The sequence below is a fragment of the Caenorhabditis briggsae genome (assembly GCF_000004555.2).
Source record: "Caenorhabditis briggsae complete genome, chrI, whole genome shotgun sequence".
NCBI lineage: Eukaryota > Metazoa > Nematoda > Chromadorea > Rhabditida > Rhabditidae > Caenorhabditis > Caenorhabditis briggsae.
Window position 1 is genome coordinate 11,310,189 of NC_013489.2, and position 14,703 is coordinate 11,324,891.

Here is a 14,703-nt window from a genome sequence, read left to right on the forward strand (position 1 = left end):
ACAAAAATCTATCACATTTATGTTTTTGAAAGATTTCATTATGGTAACTCGTGCTGAATACTATTGAAGAGGAAGTTTTATTAATTTTTACAAAGTTTTCTATTTTTGAGAGAAACAAAAAAAATAATTAAAATCGGGAGGTAATCGGAAGATGTACTTCGGAAAGTTGAGGGGATTGTGGAGAAAAGAGAAAAACGTGGAGATTTTAAGAAGACGTGGGAAGAATAGGCTAGAAACGGCTAGGGAGGGGGAGGAAGATTACTGTAGATGATAAATGAGAAAGCGAAAGAGATCAAAATGAAGTGAAAGACTGAATGTGAGGAAGTAGGAGAGAAACTAATGGAATTAAAAAGAAGGGAAGAAACCTAAAAAGGTTATGAATTCGAATACGCATTCTGATTCGTGGGTGCCACTTCGATCAACGTGGCAGCTGTTGAACCATCTGAAGCATGTTCCACGTCGATTATGAAGGTGTCCTCGTTGCAATACAAACGGAGCATTTCGTCATCCACTTTTACGGTTATCCCTTTCGCGCAACGCTTGTAGACACCGGACATCTGGAAATTGGAAAATATAGATCTTGGTTTTTGAGACATCTTCATATTTTCATTAAAGTAATTAAGTTTCTATTGCTTTAACTTTGTTGAAAATGAACCATCAAAATTGCTTGTTTTCGATCAAAAAATATTGCAATTTTACTAGAAAGTTTTAAACAATTTAATACAAAAAATTTCGGTTTCAGAACTTTTGTGAATTTCTTTTTTAAATTGTTTTGAATTCAATTCTTCCCTTCCTGCGCTTTGTCAAGTTCTCGCTTTGTCCAATTCTCGGAAAAATTCGAAATGCTATCAACATTTTTTGCACTGAAAAATACTGAAAATCAGTTGTCAAAGAAAAAATTACAGTTTTTCAGAACATTTGTAAATGTTCAGTACTTTTAGTTCTCAGTGTTCTCTCCCTTCCAGTTTATCCCCAAAAAACATATTCTTCGGAAAGTTAAAAATGTTCAAAAAACATTTTTTTTTCAGATTTATGTTTTCAGAATTCATGATCGAAGTTTGAAAGCTCTAGGAAAGAAAAATTGATTCTGAAAAAAGTTCTGTTTCAAAAACTGCATTTAAAATTTGGAAACATGAAAAGTTTGATTTTCACTTTTTTAATAGGTGTAGAACATCGTTGAAAACGATTTAAAATTAGTGACTTTGCATTACAAAATAATGCAATTCCACTATAAAATGTTCAAAAAATTAACAAATGAAAGCAAAATTTAGAAAATTAGCTGTCCAAAAAGTTTCAGTTTCAGAACTTTTGTAAATTTCATAACAATCGTTTGAAATTCAGTTCTTCTGTGATCCATGTCGAAAAATCATATTCTTTGGCAAATTGAAACTTTTCATGCAAAAATTTTTAAAAATTTTGCTTTTTTTCGAATTTCTAGGCAAGAGCTTCTGAAAATAATTGTGTTTCAACAATTGCATTTAAATTTTTGGAAAACTTGAAAAGTTTGATTTCAATAATTTCCATCGTCGTTAAAAATGAAACAAAAATGATGGCTTTTCATCAGAAAATAATGCAATTTTGGTATGAAATGTTCAAAAATTAACAACTGAAAGCAAAAATTAGAAAATTAGCTGTCACTAATTTTTCGGCTTCCGATCTTTTGTAAAACTCATACATTTCTTTGATTCAGTATTCTCTGTCATCTCTTTCTCAAAAACCATATTCTATGAAAATTAGAAATGTTCCAGCAATATTTTTCGCATTGAAAAACACAAAATTAACTATCAACGAAACAAGAATTACAGTTTCAGAACTATTGTGAATGTTTTCCAAATTTTTGAAAATCAATTCTCTTCTGCCAATAATGAATTCTCAAAAATCATATTCTTTGAAAAATTTAAAGTTACAAAGAACATTTTCTCAGATTTTTGTTTTCAAAAATTGTGATCGAAATTTCTAGGCTAGAAAAATGGTTCTGAAAGAAAAAAGTTCTCTGTCTTCAAATTGAGTTTAAAGATTTGAAAACTTGAAAGGTTTGACCTCATCTCAAAAAAGTTTATTACATTTTATTACAAAAAATTAACGATATAAAAGCAAGCCTCTGAAAATTTGGTGTCGACAAAAATATTACAGTTTCAGAACTTTTATAATTTTTAAAGTAAATTTTCAGTAACGATTCATGCAAATTTTGAAACAGATCGTTTTTCAAACACGTTTTCCACTAAATTTATTCCTATCATTTTTCTAATCATGAGCCATCAAAAAAAAATGTTCCGATCCCTCAATTTTCCCAATGATCTCTCTTTTTTTTTCCTCTCCCTCCTAATCCCATTTATGTACACAAAACAAAGCTTTTTCCATCTTGCTAAGAACTGTTCTATTTTCTCTCCATCCAATTTCTATTCTCGTCTCTTTTTTCTTTTCTCTCAAAGAAAATATACTCAAATTTCGGAAAAACCAAGAGACGAGAGACCCAAAATTAGTACGCCGATCGGCGAGAGACGCCAGAGAAAAAGAGTGGGGTCATTGAAAAATGTTCGCCCTGACACCAAAAACACACACACAACGGAGGAGACGACCTATTCTTAGCATTTTGAGTGACCTCACGGTATGTGCTCGCCGAGCAAAAAGAACTCCGATTCATTGACCTCATTCTATGTGTCTGCGTATCTTGATCTCTAATAAGAATGATGAGAGAAATGCACTTTTTGAGGTTTTTGAAGAGGAGAAGAGCACCCGAAATAAACCACTAAACCAATATTTAAAACTCTTTGGGTGGTCAAAAGTGCACACAAGGCGTCTGGGAAAACAGAAAGTTTGGGAATCAAAAATTTGGCGAACGCACCTTGTTCCATTAGGTTAATTGGAAATAAAGCTCAATATATGAAATGCATGAAACAAAAAAAAGTTTCAGAAAAGTTTGCAGTTTCAGCACTATTTGAAATTTTAAGAAAAATTTTTAATGTTCAATCCATGCTTCCTAAAGAAATCAAAATAACAAACCTTATCCGGGTCGGCTCCAAACTTGTTAGCGATCGCTAGCGCTAAGCCGGCAAGTGATGAGGGTACGACATGGAGGGGTTGGTAGATTTGTTCGTCCCGTTTTCGGACGTAGAGCATTACTGAAAAATGAGAATTGATTACATTTTATTCGGAATAGAGCACATTCGCAATTCTGACAGGTTTCGAGAAAATTCGCTCTACCGAACTATGTATTCTGCACTATACTGGAGTAGTTGTACAGTAACTAGTTCAATAGAGCTCTAGTTGACTAGAACAGTGGAGCGTATTTGCAACAAAAAGCCTACTATTACGATTCGGAGAGTCCTATGGGGCGCATTTGCTTCATAAATTGGTTCTCTTGCATTTTAGACCGCCGAGCAATGGGATTTAGTAGAGCGCACTTGCACAGACATATTTTTCAAAATTAGTAAAGAAGTTCATACTAATGATGCAAATACGCTCTACTGAACTAACCCGGTAGAGCGAATTTGCAACAAAGTCACGTGGAGCGTTTTTGCGTCATTCGTTTCTTTTTGCATTTTCAGACTATTGAACGATAACTAGAGCGCATTTGCGCAAACTAAAATCATTAAACTTGACACTAATGAGCAATTACGCTCTAATACAATTCCATAATAAAACTCACTCCTCTCTGAAGTCCTGGGCCTCTTTGCAATCGGTTCGATTTCAGACATATCAAAACTCAGACTCGTACTATCCACATATCGATTATCGAATTCTTCAGGAGCAATGAAAAGTGCAGCTGGCTTATCTAACTCTCTCATATGATAGAATTCACTTCGTTCACATTGCTCATGATATTCTCCATCGGATTTCTTTCGACCGCCACCTGATAACGCTCCTGCTGATTGGAACTCTGAAATTTCTGAAAATGTTTAAAGATGGACTTGAAGGATTACGGTAGAAAGCGTTAGGACATGAAACATGAAGTAAGTTACATGAAACATGGAGTAAGTGTGCTTCACTGGACTAAGTCCAGTAGAGCAAACTTTCACATATAAGGTTAGATATCAAATAGATTACCTTGCAACCTTCGCTTCTCGTCTCGCCGGTTTTCGTGCAACATTTTTCGATTAGCTCCCTATAAAAAGACACGTGGACACATGAAGATTACGGTAAGGATTACGGTAGGACACTGACAAGAAAACGACACGACGAAGAAAAACAAACACGGACTTTTTGAGATACTCTGTTAGAAAATTGACTGAAACTACAGTATACGACACAATGTGTATAAAAAGAGAACATATAGAAAGATAGAGAAGGAAGGATTACTGTACCTTGAACTTTTCGTTTCGCCGCTCGTTTGTCTTCGTCGCGAAGTTTTCGCTCAGCGCCCTAATTTTATGCAAAATTTAGAATTATCTTTTTGAAATTTTTTTTCGAAAATCTCAAAATTTCGGGAAAAAAACTCACTTTATCACAGAAAACCTTAATTTGACAGTAACCCCTGTGGAATGGGGTTTTGTCATTGTCCCCGTCATAAGTATCGATTTGTACGTGCAGCGGAAGACCCTTTACACCTTTTTGTGTTGAAAAATCTGTGGAGAGACATTGGACGGCAATGGAAATCTGAAAAATTGGGGGAAATATTGTGGGGAAAGAAGAGGGTGCAGAAAGTTAGAACGTCTCGTTGTCGGCGTCTCTTCAGCTCCGTCCGCGTTAGATAGCGTCAGAGAGTGTGGACGGGGCAAGAGACACAGACAGCTAGGGATTTTAACTTGATTTTTTGAGGGTTTTCTCAATGTTTCTTTTGTATTTTCAGCACAAAAATTAAAAATTTCAGCTACTTAAAAAAAAAGATGAAACCCAATTTTCTCGATCTCAAAAGTTCAAATTATGCAAATATTATAATCATAATACAAAACTTTACAATTTTTTATTTTTCAGATTTTTGAAACTGAAAAAGTTTTATGTTTTTAAATTTTGAAGAACTTCGAATTCTTTTATTTTTAAAGAATTCCGAAATTTCGAAAATTTGAAGTTTCGAATTTCTAAATTTTTGAATTCTTAGATTTTCGAAAATTCACAAATATCACTGGTACATGAACAGAATACAACACATCTACAATGAACAGAATACAAAAATTCAAAGCTTGATTTATAAACTTTGTGAATCGGAGTTTTTTGAATTTAAAATTTGAAGAACATTTTTAATTTTCAAAAATTATGAAAATTTGAAAATTTCATAATTTTTTTTCAAAAAAAACCATGAAAAACTCGAAATTTCCGGTTGTTGGTACGGGTCAATTATCATAAGCCACAATTAACTTTTGAAGACACTTTTTTGAAACAGTAGATTTTTTCGAAATTCAAAACTTAAAACATACCTTGACTCCCCCACTCTGATCCGACGGATTCCAATAAAACTGAACTGCATTATTTCCAATCTCCTCGATTTGTCCAATCATTCCCGAACTATTTTTGCTATCAACTTCCAGAATTCTCTGCTTGGAGACGTGCTGACGAGCATGCCATGATTGCCACGTTTTGATCTCCTCTTCATACGTTTTGTCTTCTCGAAACACGACCATCAGTTGACTCTGAAAATTTTGATTTTTAATATTTTTCCCGCCAAATTACAAATACTTACCTTCACTGTCTGACTCTTCAAACATTTGCTAATATCCGGAATATAATCCAAGGATACTGTATAGAACTGTCCCTTATTCACATATGTCATTCGATCATCATCCCGACGTACTGATGTTGAAATTGGAGCTTCTAGGACGTATTGAAATCCCAAATTGTTGTGACTGAAAAAATTTAAAATATTATTAAATTCGAATTTTCTCATCAACTTTCTAACCTTCCAACTTTGAGCCCATATATCTCTGTTCTTGTGCAATATATCAAAAATGGGTCAACTGATAAAATGTTTGTGATTTTATAATAAACACTTTATTAGTTGACAACTTTTTTGTATCTTTGACAAGAAGCAAGATATATTGGCTCTAAGTTTACAGTAGCTAACCATTAAACTTTCATGATCTCTTAGTGAAAGTTTAATATCTCTTTTTAATAGACATATAAAAAAGTTCGAGGGGAAAGTTTTTATGTAATTGGGTGGTAATAGTTTGGGGGTGTATATCCAATTTGCCACTACGTCATAAAAATTATAAGGTTCGGTGGCAAAAAATGGGGATAATGGCCATCCGGAATGGCGGCTGGATTCTTCGTTGGAAAATTCATGTGGCCGGTGTTTTTAAGATGCTAGCGAAAATTGAAGTTGCAGAGAAGCAATAAGGGTTTTTGAAAGTGTAATTTTATTTAGAAATTGATTTTCAGTACTTTCATCTAAACCAAAGCTGATTAGAATTAAAAATAATTTTTAACTGAAATTAGATTTTTGAAACAGAAATATTGAAAATGTAAGAAATTACAGTAGCTACAACACGAAGTAAAAGAAGAGTCCTCAAGTTTGAACTCAATTATATCTATTCCTGCGCAAAATGTCAAAAATTGGTCAACTGATAAAACACTTCTGATATTATGATGAACGTTTTAGAAGTTGTCACATTTTTGATATATCTAATAGAAATTGGGATAATTGAGCTCATACTAGTCAGTGTGGGTGCCCTTCTGTTACAGGTTTCACAGTAGTACAATCCCATTGAAACATTTTCATTAGCAAAATTTTTGAACTACTTTTTTACTTTCCAAGGCATGTGAAATTTGGTGAACCGAGAAACTAAAAAATCACATATTCTTAATTTTCAGCGAAACATAACATTTTTGGAAACAAATCAAATAACTAAAAAATAACAAATTTTCTGAAATGTCTTGTATCACAAAGAAAAAAGAAAAGACAGCCGTCACATCAACATCCACAAGTATTTTGGAAGATTTACTTTTTTTGTGAAACAGAATTTAAATTTTTTTTCTGGTGCAATGAGAATTTAATTGCTTTTTGAATAAGCGAAACCCGAGAATTCCCGAATTCAATCTTTCTAATTTAAAAAATTAAGATGCCGCTAACTTTTAACTTTGAGCGAATTTATCTTGCTTCCTGTTAAAGATATTAAAAATTTGTTTACTAATAAATAGTTTATCATACTATCACGAACATTTTATCAGTTCATACTTTTTTGATATCTTGCACAGGAATCGAGATATATGAGTTCAAACTTGACGGGCTGGAGATTCTTCTATTACAGGTTTTACGGCAGTTCCCCACAAATCAGAATTTTTCCAAAACAAAAAAAAACTCACATTTTCGGAATAATAAGTGGAGAATCTCTATGACTCAACGTCCTTTCACTACTCCTTTCCAACATATTACTCCCATCGGAACTCGTGAAAAACTCTTCTTTCGGATTCGCCAACAAACTAATATCCTGTCCAATCCCAGAATCAACGGGGGACGGCATATCAGTTCCTTTGAATACAATTCGCTCATTTTCAGATATTTGTTGATATTGTTGACTCGTCGAACTTCTCTGATAAGCAACATTTTGATAAGAAACTGATGTATCCATCTGGCGTCCCCAATCTTGTGGTTGCTGGATGTTATTTGATAAAACATTCGTGTAATAAAAATTGGGAGCAGTTTGGGAAGATATCAGTTGAGGTGTTGTATAAGAGGTTTCATACATTCGATGATATGATTGGACTGGAATCGATGCTTGATAATAACCATCCAATGTTTGCATTTTCGTTAAATCTTGAATATTTGAAGACGTTATATCCAATGGCTCATTTTTGGGAAATTCCAATTGACGGCCTCCAGGAGGTGCCGTCTTGATAACGGATGTCTGTTCCAATTGGAATTGAGACATTTTTATTAGAAGATATAGATTTGATTGATTTTGTTTCCCACTTTTTTTGTCTGGAATATTTCAGGGTTTTTCGAATTAAAGAAAAGGAAAATAAGGGATTTAAGGCGAGGTTTCGAATCAGAGAAGAAAAAAATTAGGAGAAGAGTTTCAACAAAATCAAGATAAACAGAGAATGATCTAATAGAGCAGAAAAGCCAAAGTGGAAGTTTGGAAACAGAGAAAATACCGTCAGAAATGAAAAAAAAATGTTCGAAATCTACAATTGTTGACAACCGAAATTTTTTACAGTTTCACTAAATTTTTAAGTTTTTGAAATTTTCAAATTTATCAATAGGTTGTTCAAATCACCTTGTCAGGCTTTTAAATCATTGTCAACTTTGAACCCTCATATCTCGGTTCTTGTGAAAAATATAAAAAATCTGTCAACTGATGAAACGTTTGCATCATTATGGTAAACAATTTATCAGTTGACAACTTTTCCATATCCTTAACAAGAACCGAAATAAATTGAGCTCAAAGTAAAAGCTCCCGGCTGAGCTACGGGGTTGCAACCGGCACACTTTGAAGCTCAATTATCTCAGACCCCATAAATCATAATAAAAATTGGTCAATTGATAAAATATTTGTGATAACATGATAAGCATTTTATCAGTTGACAACTTTTTCATATCTTTTACAGGAACCGAGATAAATTGGCTCAAAGATAAAGGTTAGCCGGGGGAGGGGCTCTATTACAGGTTTTACGGTGTTTAACTCATTACATTTGGTAATGCTGCAAATTTCGAAAATTCTCGGTCCCTGAATTTTCTTCTTTTGTTTAATTACAGTCCATTCCCCCTCGCTAAACTAAAGAGAACGTACCATTCTCCTAAAATCTATGAATCTCCAAAAAACCAGTTGTTTGCCTCATTTTCATTAACAGAGAATAAAGAAAAGAGAGTGTGACCTGGTTGTTTTTGTCCCATTCTGATGGCCCAGAACCACGTCACAAAAGAAGAAAAAAGGAATCTTCTGAATTCCGCCACGTCATTAGAAACTTTGAAAATTCAAGAGAATAGGGGGGAAAAGAAGAAGACAATACAATAATAATAGAGGAGAAAGGGATGTGAGGGGTAGTAGGATCAATGTCATAATAATAATAATAAGGTGAATTGAAAAAGGTGAAAGTGAAACTTCGTCGTCTTCTCCAGAAGATGAAGTCCTCTGGAGAAGAATAAGAAAATGAATGTGATCGATTAAGAAGAAGAAAATGCTTCCCAGGTGCAATGAACCCAATTATTAGTTATGAGGGAAAAGAAGAGGTAGAAGTAAAAGTACTTCTTCCAGAGGCAAAAGATTGGGATCTAAATTGGTACAAATTTATAGAATGTATGAAGTTGAGAAACAGTTTTGGAATAGAAAAAAAGTCATTCAAAACGCTAAGGTACGAGTCCAGCGATATACAATTTACGGCAATTAAAAACTTTTTCAGTTTTAATAAAATTTTCGATTTTTAGCTAGTTTTGAATACATTAATATGAGCGTTGCTACTATCACTTCACTTACTATTAGATCACCACTTTTCAGGCTTCCAAAAAACAGTAAAGCCTGTGACAGAACACAGAAACACAGAAAAACTTTGAGACAATTTATCTCGGTTCCTGGGAAAGGTACAACAAATGTGTCAACTGATAAAATATCACTGATATAATGATAAACACTTTGTTAGTTGACCCCTTTTTGATATTTCTTACAGGAACTGAATTATATAGGTTTAGAGTTGACGGTATAAATGAGCAAACTTTCTGATAGAATGCCACATTGGCTTATACTTCGAGCTCAAATATCCGGGTTCCTAATAGAGATATCAACAAGTGGTCAACTAACAAAACGTTCATCATAATAATATTGATATTATCAGGAATATTTTATCAGTTGACAAGCTGTTGATATCTTTCACAGAAATCGAGATATATGGACTTAAAAGAAAAAATATGTACGCTTCTTACTGAAAGTTTACCGTAAGATATGAAACGGTAAAAAATCTAAAAGAAGTGAAAGACAACATATTTTTACTTAGACAACAAGTAGAACCGTACAAACTTATTAATAACAAACTGCTTCTGAAAATGTAGATTCCGAAACAGTATAATTTTCTCAATGAGTACCAAACTGATTTTCTTCAAACCGAATTTCTCGAAGCTCACGGCAGTTTCAAAAAAACCGTAAACATGTTTAGAAAGGAAATTTCACGGGCTTTCTAATGATATAAGTCATGAATGGCAACTTGGAGACATGTTCAGATAGCTCTTTAGTCAGGAAAAGTTATTTCGAAAAATCTGACGAGAATTCAAAATCTTATGAGTGACCGTAAATAGAAAAAAATCGATTTCGAAAATAATAGTGTCAAACATCTATTTTTGGTTTCGCTGACGTTGCGAAATGTTTCCGAAGTATTTCAATCGGATCGGATGAAAAAAATTGAAAAAAAAACGTTTACAGTTTCAAGAAATTTGTAATAGCCTAGAGGTATGAAGTTGAATTAATAAAATTAGCATGGGAACATACAGCTGGAATTTTAGGGAAGTTTTAGGAATTTCAAATGTTTATTTAGTTTGAAAGGATGAAAGAAGAATAACCGGAAAGTTAAATTTCAGGAATCAGGAATACGGAAAATTCAAAAATTTAAGAAAAGGATTTTAGAAAGTTCTGGAATTTTAAAGTTCATTGAGTTATAGGAAGCTGTTATACTTAAAAATAAGGAAATTTGAAAAGTATAAGTCTATAGAAAAATTAGAACTTTGAGAAATCCAGAATCACAAAATTCCAGCAAAATTGAATAATTTTAAAAGGTTCAATAATCCAGTAATAAAAATTCGAGAAATTACAAAACGAAGTAAGAATCCAGAAATTTATGATTTTCAAAAAATTGGAACAATTCCCAAGCTAATGGACAAAGCATTATGAATTTAGGCCTACATGACCATCCAGTAGAAGCTTCTAGAACCTTCTAAAAACTTCCCTTCACCCCTTTAACTCATTTTCAGTCATCCTTCTTTTCTTTTTTTCTATATTCCAACCAAATCTCAATATTTCTTCTTCCTTTCTCATAAATTATATTTTCTTTTCTTTCAGATTTCAAGACAAGGATGGACAGGTAAAGCAACCTGTTTGGGGGGTAGTAGATAGGAAGAGACAAGAGGAAGGGGTCAAAAAAAGAGAGAAGGGAACTGGAAACTCGAAAACTAGAAACAGCCGCCCGAAAACAGGACCCGCGATGGGGTCCCAAAAAACCGGAGAAGTCTTGTCCTCTCTCTCTCGAGAGATGGTCCAGCTTCTTCTTCGACCAGGCAGAGACTGGATGGACAAGAACCGGTGTGCGCCCGCGCGAGAAGCGGGTAGATCACTCTAGCCAGCCAACAGTATCCGGTTCTCCCTTCTCCTGGAAACCCGCCCCAGAAAAGGGGGAGTAGCCCCTCCCGTCAGCTGGAGGAAAAGAGAAAGACACTGCCAGCAGGCTACAGGCAAACATTGAAAACCGGCTCCTCTTCTCTCTTTTTCTTCCCGTGCGAGACGAAATTTCGTCCGCCGCGCTGCCGAAGCCCCGCCCATCAAACTTCCCACCGATTCGTCTGGCTCCGCCCACCTCCCTCTTCGTGTAGAGACGGAGAGATGGGGATAGTGTGACAAAGATGTCTAAAATGTATCTTACGATATATCCCCCTTCAAATTAGGCCATCTCTTCCCTTCTCTTATCAATTGATATTCTTCCTCTCTTTTTATGATCTTCTTATCCTCTTCTTTTCCGTTTTCTTTGTATTCTTCCTTATCTCTTCTTATCACCTCCTTCTTCCTTCTTTAGCTTCATCTAAGGAGGGGTGATGAATTGACTGATAAGCTTCATCTAGGGTTACTGTAGCTGCTAGATGAATGATGATGATGAATTGAGTGGGGGGGGGGATGGTCATGAGGATGGTCGTGATGATGATGATGACGATGTTGAGAGAGAATAAAGGATCAGGGATGAGGATTACTGTAGTTATGTGTAGTAAGCATGATGACCAACTTTTAGATTGTTCTAGGTTTTTGAAAAATTTTCAGTTTCAAATCCAGGTGAACTGTCGAACTGAGCTTTTATGTTTCAAAAAATGTTTTTTTTTTAGAAATTATAATGATTTTAAAACTCTTTTTTGCACATTTCAAAATGCATTTAAAGGGGGGGGGACAGGAGATTTTTCGGAGGATTTTTGGAGCTAGAGTATGCATTCTACCGTAACGCTTAATGTCACTATGCGTACAGCGGTCGTCCTCACCCTTATATTTATCACCGGGCGCGCGCTCCTCTCCTGCCAGCGTGGCAAGAGTCTCTTGCCAGCTTGCCAGTCGATAGCGGCGCTGTACCCCTGATCTGACTGTCATGAGTTCATCTCCTCGTGAGGCATATTTAAACTGAATTTTGAGAACGTTATTTTTCTCATGTCCCCCACCTTTGAACGGTTTTTTTTTGGGAAAAAAATACTTTCAAATTTTACATTAACCTGTAATAGAAAGGACTTTCTAACTTTTAACAATGAGGTTGATTATCTCGGCCCCTTTGAAAGATATGAAAAAGTTGTCAACTGATAAATTATTTATCATAAACTCAGCAATATTTTATCAGTTGACAGATTTTTGATATCTTACATAGTAGCCGAGATAATTGAGCTCAAAGTGTACATATGGTTCTATTAGAGCAAATAGGTATTTTTAGACACTTTTTTGGAAGGTTTTTCCTGGAAAACGGGTATTTCAAATTTGACATAGACTACGCATTGAAGCTTTATCTTCACTCCAAAGGTATTCCGATTTTCATAAATACTTCAGAAATGGAAATCTATTTTTGAATTTAAAAGAAATTTAACTGTTTCAAAAAGTTTTCATCAGTTTTTCATAATACGTAGTGTCAGTTCTCGCAAGGTCTAATCTCCCAGTTATAGAATGTACGAAAGTCCGAAAATTTCGAATTGTCAAAAATTTGGAAACTGTTGATATTCATCTTTTTGAATGTATTTTCCTGATATAATCCCACCAAAACCGTCAACTTTGAGCCAATTTATTTCATTTCCTGTGAATGATATCAAAAATGTGTCAACTGATAAAATATTGGTAACATTATGATCGACAATTTATCAGTTGAAAAATTTTTAATATCTTTCACAGGAACCGAGATAATTGAGCTCGAACTTGCTGGTCTAAGAAATACGGTAGGTCAGAAGATCTTTTCCAACATCACTGAATTTCAATCTCCAAAATTAATCTTTTGTTCATGTCTAAAAAACTGTGTGCTTTCAAAATCTCTGGAACTTTCTAGAACTATGAGATCCTTTTCATTGGCATGAAAAACTTTATTACAGTTTCAATAGCCAATATTCTATGTAATCGGTCATATTCTCTGATAGAACCCACCACAACTATCAAAAAGAATTTCAAAAATTGTCAACTGACAAAATGTATATCAGAATATCACCAATATTTTATCAGGTGTTAAATTTTTAATATCTTTGACAGGAACGGATATAATTGAGCTCAAAGTTAACGTACAGAGTGGGTCTTCTGTTAAAGCATTTACGGTAGTAAGCGAAATCTGTAGACCAAACAAAGAATATCTCCTCTCTCCATCTGTAAGCTTTTTGTCGAATCCTTCTCCGATTGTTCCTCTGCCAAACCCACCGATTCATCGGATTGTTCTCTTCCCGAAATCCGGTTTCTCGGGATCATCCGTCTTTTTTGCATGGCTATGGTTAGCCAGGTTACAGGGGGAAAGGGACAAAGATTCGAAATGGGCACCCTTTCTCCTGAATACCGGTTTCGACGGTGTCTTTATGACCCCTTCCGAATGGACGTCTTCTTTTTCGATTGAAATGAAAAGGGCAAAATAATAGGGGAGGAGGACCCGAAACCTGTTCCCGAACAGTTGAAAGTTTGGGCAAATCGATTGACCTCCTAGACTCTTTATTTCATTTGTTCCCGTTTTTTCTCTTGTTAATTGATGCTATTAATTGGGTTATTGAATTTGCTTTTTTTCAGAATTATGTGAACTGCTAAAGCTGCAATTGAATCATCTTTTTTTTTTTGGGTTTTTGTTCTTTTGTGAATTTATTTTTCTAATAAACTGATTTGCCATTTGAAGCTTATATTTTCAAAGTGAAGCAGAAAATTTTTCAGAAAAAAGCAAATGGGATCATATCCGGATCATTGAGCCAAAAATATAAAAAACCTGATATGGAAATTCTGAAACCGGAAATTTTTTTCAGAATGATAAGCTGAAATGTCCAAATTTGATAAACCAACAAATTACAAAACTATTGACAATTGTAGTAAATGTCTATCGTAGTGAAAAGTGTTGCTTTTTCTGAAATTGAAAATTGTTCAAAGCATTGATGAGCTAGAAACGTAAAAACTTGATATCGAAATTCTGAAACTGGAATTTTTTTTCAATAATGTTTAATTTTTCTGGTTCAGTTTCCTTTATTATCTCTATTATTCTTGTCCGGGAAATGATGAACATTGTGGCTGAAATTTCATTTAAAGGCGCATCGTCGGTCCTGCAGCGAATAAGCGATTTTTTGTCGAATATGTGCACCTATAATACAGTACGACAGTAATATACATAATACAGTAATATAATACAGTAATATACACCTATAATACAGTATCTGGCTATTAATTTGATTTTCGCTCATTTTTGTCTGATTCGCAGAAATTATCAGGTAAATTGCATTATAAAGTAGAAAAAAATAATTTACTTTGGCCCATCTTTGGCTGTATTTTCTACAGAATAAGCAAATTCAGCTGATAATTAATGAAAATCAGAAAAAAATAACGAAAACGTACGAAAATCTGAGAGAAATTATGAAAACCATACTTGTAAAATTCCGGGCCG

The 14,703-nt window shown here is 34.3% G+C and overlaps 1 protein-coding gene across 1 annotated transcript; it reads right to left on the reverse strand.

The window, feature by feature from the left end:
- Positions 1–374: 374 nt before the first annotated feature.
- Positions 375–7,802, reverse strand: Cbr-grh-1 (the record flags this gene model as incomplete). The annotated part of the gene is made up of 8 exons (XM_045241259.1): positions 375–557; positions 3,004–3,122; positions 3,650–3,880; positions 4,305–4,362; positions 4,441–4,596; positions 5,355–5,567; positions 5,618–5,780; positions 7,237–7,802. The coding sequence occupies 8 exons, from the start codon at positions 7,800–7,802 to the stop codon at positions 375–377; spliced, it is 1,689 nt and encodes a 562-aa protein (XP_045093776.1).
- Between the last annotated feature and the right edge of the window lie 6,901 nt (positions 7,803–14,703).